The sequence below is a fragment of the Chiloscyllium plagiosum genome, unplaced genomic scaffold (assembly GCF_037043375.1).
Source record: "Chiloscyllium plagiosum isolate Xiang-an unplaced genomic scaffold, Cpla_swu_hap1 HiC_scaffold_39, whole genome shotgun sequence".
In the NCBI taxonomy this organism is placed as follows: domain Eukaryota; kingdom Metazoa; phylum Chordata; class Chondrichthyes; order Orectolobiformes; family Hemiscylliidae; genus Chiloscyllium; species Chiloscyllium plagiosum.
In genome coordinates this window covers 37,574,345-37,591,922 of record NW_028270177.1, presented here as the reverse complement: position 1 = coordinate 37,591,922, position 17,578 = coordinate 37,574,345, and the positions used below count along the sequence as shown (strand labels likewise).

At 41.5% G+C, this 17,578-nt stretch overlaps 1 protein-coding gene across 3 annotated transcripts in view; it reads left to right on the top strand.

Annotated features, from left to right (window-relative positions):
• The window catches only part of cemip (cell migration inducing hyaluronidase 1), a 239,455-nt gene that overhangs the window by 200,701 nt on the left and 21,176 nt on the right, over window positions 1-17,578 (top strand). For all 3 annotated transcript variants that reach the window (XM_087981291.1, XM_087981292.1, XM_087981290.1), the window contains exons 15-19: window positions 4,052-4,121; window positions 4,257-4,385; window positions 5,807-5,892; window positions 6,090-6,221; window positions 10,978-11,013. In XM_087981291.1, the coding sequence (XP_087837417.1) occupies window positions 4,052-4,121; window positions 4,257-4,385; window positions 5,807-5,892; window positions 6,090-6,221; window positions 10,978-11,013 (453 nt within the window). The remainder of the gene's footprint in view (window positions 1-4,051; window positions 4,122-4,256; window positions 4,386-5,806; window positions 5,893-6,089; window positions 6,222-10,977; window positions 11,014-17,578) is intronic.

Here is a 17,578-nt window from a genome sequence, read left to right as displayed (position 1 = left end):
GCTTTCTATTATTTAAAAGCATTTTTGCTGAAAATCGAAACCACAACAGCTTATGACAGACTCTGATTTTATTTTGACTGATATAGTTGGAGATGAGATGATTCAGAATAGTTCATTTAGATTACATTAACTGACCTAAGGATGCGTTTTATTTTTAGTTATGTTGCATAGGAATCTGTTGCAAAATTTGAGGAAAATCCTGATAACTGAGACGTTCTCAGGCGTTCCTTTTATTTTTGTTTTGGCTTCATTCTCCCCTCTATATGAAACAATTGTGGGAGGAAATGCCACTTTGGAGATCGGAACCCATAATCCAGGCTGTGGTTTCACTGCTGTACTGATGGAATGACATTGGTCCTGATTTTCACAAATGTAATGAAAAAGGTGATGGTGGTACAACATGTGTAGGCTAGAGTTAGCAGTAAATTGGTATAGTCACTATAGGGGCCTGGGAATGATTAGTGGGCATGTGTTAGCCTTTGTATCAAGATGGCATAAGCCAATGATGAACCATGTGGATGAGCATGGGGTGGTATGTATTGACATGAGTTAGGCAGCACTGGCTCAGAGGTTAGCACCAGTGACCCAGGTTTGATTTCGCCGTCTGACGACTGTGTGGAGTTTGCATATTCTCCCATGTCTGTGTGGGTGTCCTCTGTGTGCTCCAGTTTCCTCCTACCATCCAAAGATGTTTAGGTTAGGGAGATTGGCCATGGGAAATTGCCCATAGTGTCAAGGGGTGTGTAGGTTAGATGGATTGAGCGATGGGAAATGCAGGGTTACAAGGTTAGGGTGGGTCTGAGTGGGATGCTCTTCAGAGGGTCAGTATAGACACGATAGGCCAAATGGCCTGTTTCCACATTGTAAGGACTCTGTGATTCTATGAGTGCTGAAAGGAACCATGGGAATATGTGAGGGAGAATTGTTTGGTATGAAAGGAATTAAGGCTGTACAGGTTGATATGGGGCATGGAATGTAATCAGATGGCATAGATGGAGGATTGGGAATTGTAGGGCTGGGAGGAAGTGTGAGGGTTGAGGGATAGAGGGCCTAATATTCAAATAAATTACCAGAGAAGAATCCGAGAGCACCAAGGTGGTCCCTGTAACCATCCTTCCCGTCACATGACAACCTTTGTGGCCACTCTGAACTGTTCCGAGGGTTGGTGTTGTGGTTGAGGTGGGGGAGGGGAGGGGGAGGTGGATGGGGATTTGATTACATCCTACACTCACCTTCACCCCCTTCCTTTCCCTAGAAGATCCTACTATTCTGGATCCTTTCTCACAAGGAGGGTGCCGCAGGTTAGGACAATTCCATGTCAGGGCACCTGTGTTAATGATGCCAATCTGGGCTACACTGTCAGAGGCGTCGCCTTTCTGTTGAGACTTCATAGTAGGGCCCCATTGACTCTTGGGCGGACGTGACATATCCCATGGCAATAATATGAAGAAGAGCAGAGAAATCCGGGGATCACATCAAACTCCCATTACATTTAAAGTAGCAGTGCTTCAGTGCTTTATGCAATCGAACAATTTATCAGAGACAACCTTGGGAGTATATGTTAATTATCAATTGGCAAGAATTCTGTGTTCTTGTTGAAAATGTAGGAAATAGTGAGGAATCATGTTGGGTATAAGTCTGAAAGAGTTAATACTTGATTGACTGCAGTAAACACCACCCACTGTGATAATGTTATGGGAACATGGTCGTTATACTGAAGGAGCGTGTAGGAGACAGATGTGTTGCTGGTGTGCTGCTAATAGTCTGTAACTATTCATATAATCTGTAAATAGATCATATTCATATAATCTGTAAATAGTTGCAGTTGTGCAATGAATTACATATTACTGATCAACTAATCTGGTTAGTGCAGAAAAGTGGTTAGCTTCATTCATATGATACCACTTTGGCCTTCAAGGAACACACATACACAGCAGCTACATGCACAGCAGTTACATGCACAGCAGTTACAGGTTTCGGGATGTCCCAGCAACACTGGGGACATGAAGAAACACAAGGCAAATGAAGTTTAGCAATAACTGCTACTACCACTGATTTTATACAGCACCCTTAGTGTTAATGTGATGCATTGAGATGCCTTCCAGGAAAATTATAAAACAACAATTGACTCAGAGACGCACACAGAGCTCCATCAGATTGGATGACAAATACCTTGCTCAAAGGGGTAGGAATTAACTATCAGTGCCATAAATGATTATGGCGGCAGGGTGGCTATAAGGCATTGAAGTGTTCGATCAGACATGATCAAATTGAATGACCTACTCTTGCACCTATGTTAAAGAGTCTCTTAAAGCGGAAAGGTGAGATAGCGAGGGAAAAAGTTGTAAGAAGTAAATTCTGGAGTATTCGGCCCAGGCCCTTGTAGACAAAGCCACTACTGGGATGTGATTAAAATCAGGGCTGCCTGAGAGATCGAATCAGAGTGATGGATATTTACAGGAAGGTTTGCAGTGATGCAATTTGGAAGGAAGACAGTACAGCAAAATTGCTAATAACTTAAAAAGTGGATGCAGGAGCAGGAAGATCCGGAGATTTATATCTTATTGAAAAAGATGCAGGAAGAGTCAAAGCATGATGTTAGACTTGAAGTGTGTTGAAGCAAGGACTTCTATTATAAGAGTTGCTGAGCTACGTGCAACCTTGGCACATGGGATTAGTATATCGAGGTGATGAGGGAGAGCTGTCTCAAACATGGGCTGGAATGGGAAACAAACATTTCTGGTTTCAATATATTCAGGAGGGACAGGGAATGAAAGAGAAAAGGGTGGAAAAAGTGATGGCATCATTAATTGAGTGCAAGACCAAGGGAACACTGGAATATTCAATGACTGAACTGATTTGGTTAGAATTAAGGAGCAGAAAAGTAGCTGGTACATTGATGAATGTTTATTATAAACCCAAGGATAGCAAGAATTAGGTAGAAGTACAAATCTGCGGGCAGATTCCAGAGAAATATAAAAATAATTGACTAGCAATAGTCTACGCCAACAGAAACTGGGTGGAACAGAATAAGGACAAGGCAGAGAGAAGATTCCTGTCATGTGCACTTCCTTAATCAGGAGGTTCCTAACCCAAGGAATAAGAAAACTGCACGGGATGGCCTGCCTGCCGCACTTTAGGAACAATGTAAAAACCTTGAAGAGGAAGTTGGCCAAATGGAGGCAAAAGACTTTTGGCAAGTGGAGCGACTGGAGAAGTGACATTGGAACAGAGAAGTTTCAAGAGACAACTGTCAACGTATTCAGAATCCTAAGCACTTTGATCAAGTTTGTAAAGGGAAATTCTCCGATAAATGGTTTGCTGAACAGAGGTCATTGACTTAATATAATTGACAAAGAGCTACAGGGGCACTGAGGATTGTCAAGACCTAAGAAGCGTGGCTCACAAGGTTGGTGAGGAAGCAGATTCCATTCCAACTATCAAGACGCAATTGGGTATCTACTTGAAGAAGATTAAAGGTGTTTTGGGAAAGTGTTGTTACATTGAACTAAATTAAACATCCAGTTCAAAATGTCAGTAAAGGTACAGAGAGCTGGATAGACTTATTTCTTGCTGCGTGATTCAGTGTTTGGTATCGATATCTGTGAAGTCATTAAACAAGAAACCATTTCACTCTAAGCCATGTGGACTGAGCTGCAGGTAATGTTTAATACAGTGCTCTCGATCACAATCTGTACTCCTTTGTGTTCTTGTAATCAGAGCTCAAAGTAACCCTTTGGAAATGTTGTGTGAAACCTGGTGTAATGTTAGATTGTGAACAGTTTAACAGGTAACCACTTTTGAAATGTGTCAAAGTCAAGGTGCAGGAAGAGTAAACAAATGAAAACCTTTACTATGAAATGCTTTGTCTTTTATAAAAGACCAGATCCAGAATGCTAAAACAATAAACATCTTACCACCTTAATATGTAACTTCCCACATATAAATCTTTAAGAAAACTAACAAGTACAGTATACACAGAGTTTTGGTTTTAACTTGAATTGGACACATTTGTCCACCTCCAGAGTAAATCTTTGCTGTTTTATTACAGTGCAGTCTCTACATTTTGGATTGCAAATCCCAACAATAATCTCATCAACTGCTCGGCTGCAGGCTCTGAGGTAGGTCCTCTCCTGTCTCATATGTTAGTATTTACTGTGAGGTTAGAGTCACGTGCTAGCTATTTATTCCGTATTTAAACTGCAGAACAGCACCTTTTGGAAGTTCAAATATTTATCTGCATGTTTACATCGCAGGAAACTGGATTTTGGTTTATTTTCCACCACGTGCCCACAGGGCCTTCAGAAGGAATGTATTCCCCCGGTTATTCTGAACATGTGCCATTGGGAAAGTTCACCAATAACAGGGCTCATTCCAACTATAGGGTAAGTCTGCACGCAATTGCTGTAATACTGGAGAGAGCTATACTGAAGGAATGAAATAAACATCTTTATAGTCATTCAGCTGGTATTTGTTGAAAAATATGGGTCGCTGTGAATATTTACGAGCACATTCCCAACCGCTGTGAATTCTGCTGATGTAGAAACATGCATGGAAAATAAGACAATTTCGTCTGTAATCTCCCTCCCCAATGTTTTTTGATTAAATTAGATTCTATTAAATTAGATAGTATGAAAACAGGCCCTTCAGCCCAACAAGTCCACACTGCCCCTCCACGGAGTAACCCACTCAGACCCATTCCCCTCCCCTATAATTACCCCTGACTAATGCACCTAACACTATGGGCAATTTAGCATGGCCAATTCACCTGACTTGCACATCTTTGGACTGTGGGAGGAAACCGGAGCACCCGGAGGAAACCCACGCAGACACAGGGCGAACGTGTAAACTCCACACAGACAGTTGCCTGAGGCAGGAATCAAACCTGGGACCCTGGTGCTGTGAGGCAGTAGTGCTAACCACTGAGCCACCGTGCCACCCCACATGTTCTAGCGGGTGCATCTAAACTGCATTGACAAACATCGACATGGACAGATTGGTGAAACAGTTAATCCAGTGATGGACAGGTACACACTTTCCTGTCCATTCAGCCTGTCTCACAAAATTGTGACCTTGCACATCTCTATATCAAAAACAAAGCTATCTCTTGAGAGAGGAGAAAAAAAAACAGATTAAGAATCCCAGACAGATTTGCAGACTCAGGTGTGCAACATTTGAGCAAACTCTTTCTGAAATATTGGGGCAATTGGTATAGGGAGTCACTCTGGCTCTGATTTCTCAGCAGTGCCTATTATTCACCACTTCCAATGCTTTCAGCACTCTCCTAGAGCTTGTGTTGAGTCATAGAGACATACAGCATGGAAACAGGCCCTTCGGCCCACCTTATCCAGGCTGACTAGGTTTCCTATGCCAAATTAGGCAAATCAGATTATATGGTTTCAGGTAATATCCTCATTGCATTGTATCTGGTCATAATCAAACTAACATGTTGAGATTCCTTCAAATCGATTACTTTGGACCTTTTTGATTCAATGAAAAGGAAGTTTCATCGTAGAAAATTTCATGGTCCTTTGTGTCAGGTGTGGAATGGGTGTCTACCCTCAGTGGAGATGACCCTTACCAGCAGGTCTGAAACTGGACTTCCAGCCTTGTTGCCATTGGCTGGTGAATTGCTGACTCCTTTCAGGTCCCCACTGATGCCATTTTAAACATAGTGAATTTCATGCTGTCTCAAATCCTGGATCTCGTTTAAAATTTGGAATCCTGGTCGCACCATTTTCGTTAACATTTTATATTATCTCAATATTGAAAGTGTGTTTCAAATCTTTTTCAATCTATGTTTCAGGCTGGTATGATGATTGATAATGGAGTGAAGACAACTGAAGCTAATGCAAAGGACAAGCGGCCATTCCTTTCACTGGTTGGTGCCAGGTCAGTTCAAGCAGACAGACTCAAATTTACAAGGGGCCTAATTAGAACTATCTGTGTTTCACAGACTTACTTTTAAAAGCATGAACTCAGTGACCATTCAGTAGAAGAACGTAACTTTCTCCTGTAAAGTATAGCATTGCAAATAAGTTCTTGTTTTCTTTGGACTATATAAAGGAACTGTGTGATTTCTTGCCTAGGTACAGTCCCCATAAAGGAGCTGATCCACACAAACCAAGGGAACCTGCTATAATCAAAAATTATATTGCATATAAAAACCAGGACCACGGTGCTTGGCTTCGTGGTGGAGATGTATGGTTGGAGAACTGCCAGTAAGTTCCAATTCTGTCCTTTAAAAATGTTACATCTATAAAAGATGAATTAAAGGCTGGAAATGTATATTAAATTGAAATGTACTGCATCAGCACTCCCTCTAGTATGCAGATACTTTAGTACTATTGTATTTAGCTCACCAGCCTGGAATCTCTTGATCCATTTCCAGGATACAACAACAATTTGCAATTACATTACTCCCTTTATGTAAATAAACTTCCCAAAGTGCTCCACAGCACAAATATTGAAATCAAACTGGAGGCCCAGTTTCAGGGTAAAGAACGAATTATTTAGGACTAAGATAAGCCTCACACAAAGGATTTTGAATGTTTGGAATTCTCCATCCCAGAGTGTTCCATTGTTGAGTATATTTAAAGCTGAGATGAGCATAATTTTGGTCTCTCTGGGATCAAAGGATATTGGGAGTGGGCTGTAAAGTGAAAGTTTTTTTTATTTATTCATGGGATATGAGTTTGAATTGGCCAAACTATCATCTGTTGCTTGTCCCTACTTGCCCTGTAGAAGGTGGCAGTAGTGCCTTTTTGAAATGTTGTAGTCCAAGTAGGGTAGGAACACCCCCAATGCTGTTAAGGAGGGAGTTTCAGGATTTTTATGCACTGACACTGAAAGAATGGTGATAAATTTCTAAATCATGATCGAGTGTGATTTGGAGGGAATTGCAGGTTCTGGTGTTCCTGTTGCCTTTATCCTTCTAGATGGTAGAGATTGAGGGTTTACTTTGGTGAGTTTTTGCCATGTATCGTGGGGGTGGTATGCACTATTGCCATTCCATGTTAGTACTGAAGGAAGTGAATGTTGGAGATGGTGGATGTGGTGCCAATCAATCTGGCTTCTTGAGTATTGGGGTTAGGGTATTGAACATATCCAGGCAAGTGGGGAGCATTCCATCACACACCTGATTTGTGCCCTGTACATGATGGAGCCTTAACACTTTAGGTAAAAAAACAAATAGCCAACGTCTTTTTCTTGGGGCAGGGGAGTCCAAAACTAGAGGGCATAGGTTAAAGGTGAGAGGGAAAAGATTTGAAAAGGTCAGTGGGTGGAGACTATATGGAACTATGTGTCAGAGAAAGTGGTGAAGGCTGGTACAATCACGACATTTAAAGGGCATGTGGATAGGTATATGAATAGGAAGGATTTAGAAGGATATGGACCAAATGCTGGCAAATGGGACTATGTAAGATTGAGGTTTCTAGTTGGCATGTACAAATTAGACTGAAGGCTTTCTGTGCTTTATGACTCTGTGACTATGACAGATCCTGGAGGGGTCACAAGGTGAGTTACCACAGGATTCCCTGCATCTGATTTGCTCTTGGATAATTATAGAGTCATAGAGATGTATAGCATGGAAACAGACCCTTTGATCCAACCCGTCCATGCCGACCAGATATCCCAACCCAATCTAATCCCACTGGCCAGAACCCGGCCCATATCCCTCCAAACCCTTCCTATTCATATACCCATCCAAATGCCTCTTAAATATTGCAATTGTACCAGCCTCCACCACTTCCTCTGGCAGCTCATTCCATACACATACCATCCTCTGCATGAAAAGTTGCCCCTTAGGTCTCTTTTATATCTTTCCCCTCTCACCCTAAACGTATGCCCCTCTAGTTCTGGACTCCTCGACTCCAGGGAAAAGACTTTGCCTATTTACCCTATCCTTGCCCCTCATCATTTTGTAAACCTCTATAAGGTCACCCCTCAGCCTCCGATGCTCCAGGGAAAACAGCCTCAGCCTGTTCAGCCTCTCCCTATAGCTCAAATCCTCCAATCCTGGCAACATCATTGTAAATCTTTTCTGAACCCTTTCAAATTTCACAACATCCTTCCGATAGGAAGGAGACCAGAATTGCACGCATTATTCCAATAGTGGCCTAACCAATGTCCTGTACAGCCACAACATGTTGGGACAGAAGGTGCACCATGATTGTATTGAATGACACAGCAAATTCAAAGAGTTGGATTGTTCCTGTTGCTTACGCTCTTATATCTCCACTTCAACTTGAGATGATTAGGACTGGCAGCCAAAAGGTTAATCAAAGAAGTAGATTTTGAAAAATGCCTTTACAGAGCTGAGTGTGACGGAGAAATTCAAAGATAAACTTAAGAGCTTAGGACAAGGCAGCTGAAGGCCCAGTGGATAATGAAGTTAGGTGAAGAAAATGGGCGATACACGTGAGCCTAGAACTGGAGGAGCACTGATACCTCTGAGGGTTGCAGGACCATAAGAGGTTACAAAATTTCAGAACAAATCCATGGACGAATTTGAATTCGAGGATGACAATATCAAAATCAAGATGCTGCTGGAACTGAAATCAATGCAGATCTTGGTGACTGGTGAAAGGGACTTGGATAAATTAGGATATGGCCAGTAGAGATTTAGATGACCTCATGTTTATGGAGGGAAGAAGATGGACAGATTGGAAACAGTCAAATTTAGAGCCAACAATGATAGAAAAGAGGGTTTCAGCAGCACATGGTTGTACTTAGTAGATATTTTTGCATGCATAGAGATGTTTGGGTTGGAAGTTCAGCTCAGGGTCAAGTAGGATTCCAAGAGTGTGAACACAGTGGCTATGGAGAGAGATGGAATTGATGGATAGGGCATGGTGTTTGTGGCAGAAGCCAAGCAATATTTAATTGAAGGATATTTCTCTTATCCAATACTAAATGTTGGAACAGTAGGGTAACTGTACAATAGTGAAGGGTGTTGTTTGCCAAGTAAGCTAAGTATTGTCTGTACATACATGTGAAACATAACAGGCACAGATGAACACCTTTGCTTGAGTACATGTACTTCACTAACACACTCACAGACTGACTGCAGTTATGTCAACACTGAGTTTTACTACAATCAGTCTTTGCCTCATTGCAAACAGCAAGGCTGGCAAATATTCCAGAATCCATTCTGAAGTCCAGAAAATATTGAATTGATATTCAGTACTCGACTGTGAAATCAGGAAACGCACTTTCTCTTGCCAAAAGGCTGTAGATTCTGGGCCTCTGGAAATCTTCAAGATCTTGTTGATGAATGTTTTGTTAGGTAGATCTGGCAAAGCAAATGGAGAAAGAGCTGGCAAATAGCTGTATGAATAGCAAAACAAGCTCAGATATTTGAATGACATTCTTACCCTTTATCATTCCATTTCCAACCAATGTAATTTAAGGAAGGAAGCTCCCTTACGTTTGGTTCCCCTTATGATGCCGTGAACAGTTGTTCACCTGCGATCTATGGCAAAATTGGCTTGTGCGACTGAATGGTCTATTATTTTGTCTTTTGGAATAAGGAAGAAACTGCACTGGGAACTTGTGAAAATTATTAAAATAAATCCATCTCCAAAAACCATTCATTCAATTGGACTGGACACCAGGACAAGCCTGATTGGCCATCCCTACTCACACAGGTCCTACAAAATTGGTGGTGGTCGTATTTTAACTATTCAGATGAGATTTCTGAATGTCTTGCTTAGAGAATTCTGAATGTCTTGCTTAGAGAATTCCAAATCTTTATCTTTTAGCTGTTTCAGATTTCTGAATTTCTGTGCCCCAGTCATGAAGTCTTGCCCACCCCTCTATCAAATTCCATTGTTTTCTGTCTCTTGTGATGACCTTTTACCATATCCCTGAGCACCAGGTTCTGCTCTGACATCTTTACAAACAATTCACTTAGTCCTTTTCTTCATTGACATTGTTGGGTAGATTTTGAAATTTAGTCAAATGCAAACTCTCGTGATGATAGGGATACCAACTCTATTTCCAGAGGTTGCATCACATGACTTTTCATCCTTAATGCTTCTGTCACTGGTCACCTGATGTATCCATGCAAATGAGAAAGCAACAAGCTCTTTCTAAGACCATTGGATGATGCATGAAAGTCAAAGGGCCTTTCACCCATCTCCAGTATCAATATTATCTAATGAATATAAGTGTAGGGGTTCTGTAGTTTTTTTTGTGTGTTGCCAAAAGAAGCAAGAGGTTCTGTTTCTTGGATCCACTAAGGTAATTCAATGCTTTGTGCATTGCACAGACTTCACCCAACTCCAAGCAGGATTGAGAATCAGTGTTACATTATTAGTATTATTATTATTGAACTCAGACTTATATATTAATAGCTGACGTTTTGATGACCTGGTTGTGGGTTTTTTCCCAAATGGAATCGACTACATTGCCAGTTTTAATAGGAAATGGATAGCTACCATATCTGTTTTGAGGCCATTACTGGCCCATTATATCCAGACAAAGGGAGTGAAAGCCAGCTCTTAACAGTGACTGGTGTATCGATAATGCTTCCTTTAGTTTTGGCCTCAGATATTCAATCTCTCAGTTACAGAGTAGACCCATTTGCTATAAAATTCATGCAGAATCCATGCAATACATTGAAGAGTGCCAAAAACAGCAATATTAATTCACAATACCTTGAGAGATACATACAGAGAAAATGAGGGGGTAACTACCCTAATCGTGGAATTAGAAACACGTTTGTTTTGAATGGATTTATTTTGTCACGACACATAGGAATTGGTGATTTGTCGTCTGTTGTTTGTTTTTTCACAGAGATTAAGAAGATTGGACAGAATGAGTGCATTCAGCACACTTTGATGCTGTGAGCTGTGACTGAACTATTCCATTTAGGTCGCTGATGTTTGTTACATGTTGGTGCCTTGGGCCTGGAAAAGTTCAGCTTCAATTCTAGTCACACAATTATTAACTGTGTTTGTCCTTTTTCCTTAGATTTGCTGATAATGGCATTGGACTGACTCTTGCAAGGTAAGAGCTTGTAGTAATCAAAGCTATCTTATGACCAGACTCCAGGCAAGTTACCCAATTTGTTACGGTTCCACATGGGCTACCCCAACATGTTGAGCTCTTTGGTAAGGGACAAACTGGCTCTCTTTCTTTATTCTTGGCTGCAACAAAGTACAATTAACTAGATCCCTTCCCTAATGGATACCTTTCTCTCAGAGCCAAATGAGCTTCTGTTTTAAATGGAGCCAGTTTATCTAGGCGTTCTTGAATTAACAAAAAGAGGTAACTAAATGTGAAAAGAATTAGTAATACAGCTCATATGTACAGATTAGAAATAAGGAGAGAGTCCAAAATACTAAAAGCCTGAGAAAAAAACAGATACAGAGATCAGTCTCGGAGTTGTTCTCAAAAAGCAGATAGTAGAGTATTGTGACTACTACAGTAGAGGTTACTGACTTGTTGATGTTGGTGATTGAACAGATGAACAAAGAACAATACAGCACAGCAACAGGTCCTTTGGCCCCGCAAGCCTGATTTTTGAGATTCTTGATTTTGTAAGCTTAGTGACCTTCCTTTGTTCTGATTTCTTTTTCAACTGTTTTCCAGCTCTGTGTGAGTGAATCAGAGATAGTCTTACCTAACACAAGGCTAACTTGGAGACAGGTTATTTTTTTGGCCGTGACCTTCACAGTACCCTCATGATCAAACCTTACCTCTTGCATATGGGAGGCTTCAGTCCCATTTGTTCCTTTGTTGAAAATGACCATTTAAAAGCTGTCCTTGTGTATTTCTCAAGGGTAAAATAGACATGTTTGTACAAGGTGACTTCCTTCCAATAGGGGAGAGATCTACAGCCACTTTATTGTCTCTTCTTGGTGAGCTTGGAAGTTTCCCTGATAATTTCATAGAATCCCCAAATTATTACGGTGCAGAAGTAAAAGTCCCAACATAACTGAACTGACTCTATTACCTAATGCAGCACGCGATCAACCTGTTCAGGAACCTGTTACCTGCAAGAGATGTTCAACCTTCGTCCAGGTTCTTCCCTTATGTGACAGACAGAAGAAAACAGGAAGTCAATTCAAAATTTAATTAAACCTTTTAGCTCTTTAGGTATCAATATAAACCACACATTTGTTGCAACATTCATTTCTTTTCTCATCTAACTTCAACTTTAACTCACTTTATTTAACTTCACTTTACCTTATTTTAACTTAATTCGCATTCAACTCCAACCCAAACTTTAATTCTTGAAGTTTGGTTTGAAACAAATACCACTCTGATTCAAGTAAAGCAGCCAACTTTTTCTGTTGGTGTAGATCTTGCCTCGTGGCTCTTTGTCACCCTGAAGATAACTTCGGGGCACGTACTTTGTGAATCTGCTCCCAAAGCACTTTGTGATGGTAGCTTATATCCCCAAAGCAGGCTCATTCTTCCAGAAACTTCTCTGGCATTTGGCCAGAGAATTGACTAAACTTGATCACAATGTTTGATCCCATCCAATGGAGTTTACTGGTGAATAACTCCCAAATATTTATACCAAGTCATAAGCAGCTACATACCATGCTCTATATAAAGTAATAGTGGTTTCAGTTTGTCCAGCAAACCGCTAGAACACCTCTCTCGTTGCAGGAAATTACAGGTCACAGTTTACAGGATATGTCCCTACATGTCCTGGCTTCAGTTTTAACCGAGATCAGAGTTTAAAGTAGCTTGACCAAAATTCCCAGCATGCTTTATTGTAGTTCTCAAGCAGTCGAGCAGCCATTTCTCCTACTAGCCACATGATCATAGATGTGACGACACACCTTTGGAGCAGGTGGGTTTTGAACCTGGGCATCCTCGTCCAGAGATGGAGCAGGATCACTGCACCACAAAAGCCCTGTAGTCTGGCACTATTATCTGGTATCAATCGCCTGCCTTTCTCCCATATCCCTGAGCATCATTACACATAGGGTACAGCAACATGCAACATTCCAATGGCTTTGCACAGGGCTGTCCAGATAGTCACTGGAATTAAAATCTGCAGTTTTTCCATTATAAGTCTTCTTTGAAAAGCAACACATTTGGAAGTAAAAGTAAGAAATGTCTGCAAATACTTTAGGATTCTGATCCATCAACATAACACTTCCCCCATAGGACAAATGAAATGAGATCTGTTCTCGTTTCATTACAAAGGAGTAAGGCTCACAGCAGTTTTGATGGCACAGAGGCTGTCTTCTCTGACCCCTTTAAATAATCTGCTTTGCTTTGGCGAAAACAGCTTTGAAAACATCTGCAATAGGAATCCTGTGAAATTTGCCGTCCCTGCTCTCCCTGTCTTCATCTATCTGTCCTTTTTTAAGCATTGTACAGTTCCTTGTATAACTGCTGCTTCTCATCCCTCAACTTCAGGTTCTGTTTTCTACAGAAATCTGTCTTCCTCTATTTGAGATCAGTTGTAATTTGATCTCCCAGTTAGCTATCTATTCTTATGTTAAGCTTTCATCCCCAAAACAACCTCAGTTCAGTCATATAGACATTTCTCAGCAGTCTAGTGCCCTCTTGTTAAGGGCGGCAAGGTGGCTCAGTAGTTAACACTGCTGCCTCACAGCGCTAGGGACCCGGGTCCAATTCCAGCCTCAGGCAACTCTCTGTGTGGAGTTTGATCATTCTCCTCGTGTCTGCTTGGGTTTCCTCCCACAGTCCAAAGGTGTGCAGGTTAGGTGAATTGGCCAAGCTAAATTGCCCATAGTGTTCAGGGATGTGTAGGTTAGGTGCATTAATTGTTGTAAATATAGAGTAATAGGGTAGGGGAATGGGTCTGGGTGGGTTACTCTTTGGAGGGTTGTTGTGGAATTGTTGGGCCAAAATGGCCTGTTTCCACACTCTAGGGATTCTATGATTGTTATCAGGAAAATTAATTATCCCCCATCCCAGGGTTAACCTCATTTCACTTTGATCTTAAAGGTACCTTCACAAAAAAAAATCGCTCTTTTTTCCAAAGCACAAGTATCATTGCAAATTTCTGGCAGTGATTCCAATATCTGTTTTAAATGGAGGAAAATTATTATGGGGGGGTGCTGAAGAAATGGCAGAGGCATTGATCAAATATCTGTTTTCACAGGAGAAGGGTCAATAGGTAGACGATAACATACATACTGAAAGGAGTGAGGAAAATAAGGATATTAATATGAGCAGAGACCAAAATACTAGAAGAAACTTTAGAGACTAAAATTCAACAACTCCCCAGGACCCGAGGCCTACTTCCTAAGCTTTGAAAAGAGGAAGTTGCAGAGTTGGAGGATGCTCTAGCAATAATTTTCCAAAATCCCAAGATTCTGGAATGCTCCCTGTTGATTAGGAGTTAGCAAATCCAATGCTTTCAGGAAAGGAAGAAGAGTGATGGGAACTTCAGGCCTGTGAGAAATGTAAAACATAGGAGCGGGAGTAGGCTATTTGGCCTAACAGGCTTGCTCCACCTTTCGATTTGAGCATGAACGATCCTCTATCCCCACATCATCATCCCATACCTCTTAACATCTATTTCTCGAAATCTATCAATTTCTTTCTTAAATATATTCAGTGACTTCTCCTCTGCAACACTGTGGTCGACGTGTTCACCACCTTCTAAGTGAAGAAGTTCCTCTTCCTCTCAATTTGAAACAGCCTTTTGCATTTCCCAAGGCTGTGGCCTCTTGTTCTGCACCCATTCCAAGCCCAGGAGGAAAATCCTCTTTGTATCTGAAATGCAACTGTTTAAGAAGGGCAGTAAGGACAAGCCAGAGAAGCATACACCAGTGAGTCTGACCTCGGGTGGTGGACAAGTTGTTGGAGGAAATCCTGAGGGACAGGATGTACATGTATTTGGAAAGGAAAGGAATGATTAGGGATAGTCAGCATGGCTTTGTGTGTGGGAAATCATGTCTCACAAACGTGATTGAGTTTTTTGAGGAAGTAACAAAGAAGATTGATGAGGGCAGAGCAGTAGATGTGATCTATATGGACTTCAGTAAGGCGTTCGACAAGGTTCCCCATGGGAGACTGATTAGCAAAGTTAGATCTCATAGAATACAGGGAGAACTAGCCATTTGGATACAGAACTGGCTCAAAGGTAGAAGAGGTGGTGGAGGGTTGTTTTTCAGACTGGAGGCCTGTGACCAGTGGAGTGCCATAAGGATCGGTGCTGGGCCCTCTAATTTTTGTCCCTTACATAAATGATTTGGATGCGAGCATAAGAGGTACAGTGAGTAAGTTTGCAGATGACACCAAAATTGGAGGTGTAGTGGACAGCGAAGAGGGTTACCTCAGATTACAACAGGATCTGGACCAGATGGGCAAATGGGCTGAAAAGTGGCAGATGGGCTGAGAAGTGGCAGATGGAGTTTAATTCAGATAAATGCGAGGTGCTGCATTTTGGGAAAGCAAATCTTAGCAGGACTTATACACTTAATGGTAAGGTCCTAGGGAGTGTTGCTGAACAAAGAGACCCGGGAGTGCAGGTTCATAGCTCCTTGAAAGTGGAGTCGCAGGTAGATAGGATAGTGAAGAAGGAATTTGGTATGCTTTCCTTTATTGGTCAGAGTATTGAGTACAGGAGTTGGGAGGTCATGTTGCGGCTGTACAGGACATTGGTTAGGCCACTGTTGGAATATTGCGTGCAATTCTGGTCTCCTTCCTATCGGAAAGATGTTGTCAAACATGAAAGGGTTCAGAAAAGATTTGCAAGGATCTTGCCAGGGTTGGAATATTTGAGCTACAGGGAGAGGCTGAACAGGCTAGGGATGTTTTCCCTGGAGCGTCGGTGGCTGAGGGGTGACCCTTAGAGGTTTACAAAATTATGAGGGGCATGGATAGGATAAATAGACAAAGTCTTTTCCCTGGGGTCAGGGAGCCCAGAATTAGAGGGCATAGGTTTAGGGTGAGAAGGGAAAGATATAAAAGAGGCAACGTTTTTTCACACAGGGTGGTACGTGTATGCAATGAGCTGCCAGAGGATGTGGTAGAGGCTGGTACAATTGCAACAATTAAGAGGCATTTGGATGGATATATGAATAGGAAGAGTTTGGAGGGATATGGGCCGGGTTCTGGTAGGTGGGACTAGATTGGGTTGAGATATCTGGTCAGCATGGATGGGTTGGACCGAAGGGTCTGTTTCCATGCTGTACATCTCTATGACTCTATAAGGCTCATTGTATTTTTGGCAATATATTCCCATGGATTGGGGTTTAGCTACTGGCCAGGAACCAAAGTGTAGGCACAAATGGGGCATCTTCAAGAGGTCTGGCTGTGATAGAAACTGTTCCACAAGCATTAGTTCTGCATCCTCAGCTATTTACAATCTACATTAATGACCTAGATAAAGAGAGAATAATGTATCGAGGTTTGCTGAGTATACGAAGCTACGTAGAAATGTAATGTGTGAAGAGGACACAGAGAGAGTTATAAACAGGTTAAATGAGTGGGCCATAATATGCCAGATGTGGAGAAGCGTGAGGTTATTCACTAAGTGTAGAACAGAAGAATATTTCTCAGAAGGCAAGCAACTTATAAGTATTAATGTTCATAGAGACTTGGGAGTGTGCATGCAAGGAATTCCAAAGATGGGGCCCAGGTACAGCCAAAGTTAGGGAAGCAAATGGCATGTTGGTTAGGGAAGCAAATGGAAATTGGAATATAGGAAGAAAGAGGTCTTACTGCAGTTATATGGGGCTGTGGTGAGAATACATCTGGAATACTGCATGCACTGGTGATCTCCATATTTAAGGAAGAATACACTTGCATTGGAGGCAGTATGGTGAAGGTTCACGGGATTGGTCCCTGGGATGAGCAGTTTGGCCGATGATGTGTTAGAAGAATGACAGGTGATCCCATTGAGACATTCAAGATTCTGAAGGAGCTTGATAAGGAGAGGTTATTTCCCTGGGCTGGGGAATCTAAAACAAAAGGGGACAGTCTAAGGATGAAGATTTATCATTTAGGACAGAAATGAAGAGAAATACCATCACTGAAAGGATTTTAAATATTTGGAATTCTCTACCCTATTGTGTTTTCAAATGGGGCTGGGATACTGAACTTTGGTGTCTGAGGGATATGAGCACTGGGTGGACAAATGAATTTGAAGTTGGAGATCTTTCATGGTCGAATTGAGTTGGAGAACAGGTTCAACGTGTCAAGTGGTTTTCTCCTGCTCATATCGGTTATGGTCTTATAGTTGAAGAGAAGACTGAAGGAGGTTATGTCTTTGAAATCTGAGGAGAGAATGAGTTAGATGAAGTGTGATGAGTGAACACTGTAGCAAGGCAATGCTGTTGATAGATGGAGAACAAATATCTGAGGCTGAAAATCCTGGCTGGAGTTTTGTGGGCAAGGCTTACCTTTTAAAAGATGAAAGGCTCAGAATTGAAGGGAGTAGAGGAGATTGAGAGATAGCAACTGAGACATAACGCTGGAAGATAGGGAACAGTGAGGTGACAGCAAAAAAATGATAATGAATATAAAACTGGATCATCTCCAAAACAAAAGATAAATGAAGATCAAAGGAATGTCAGTGATATGAAATAACCAACTCATGAGCCTTGGGGATTGCAATGGAAAGTGAGTTACA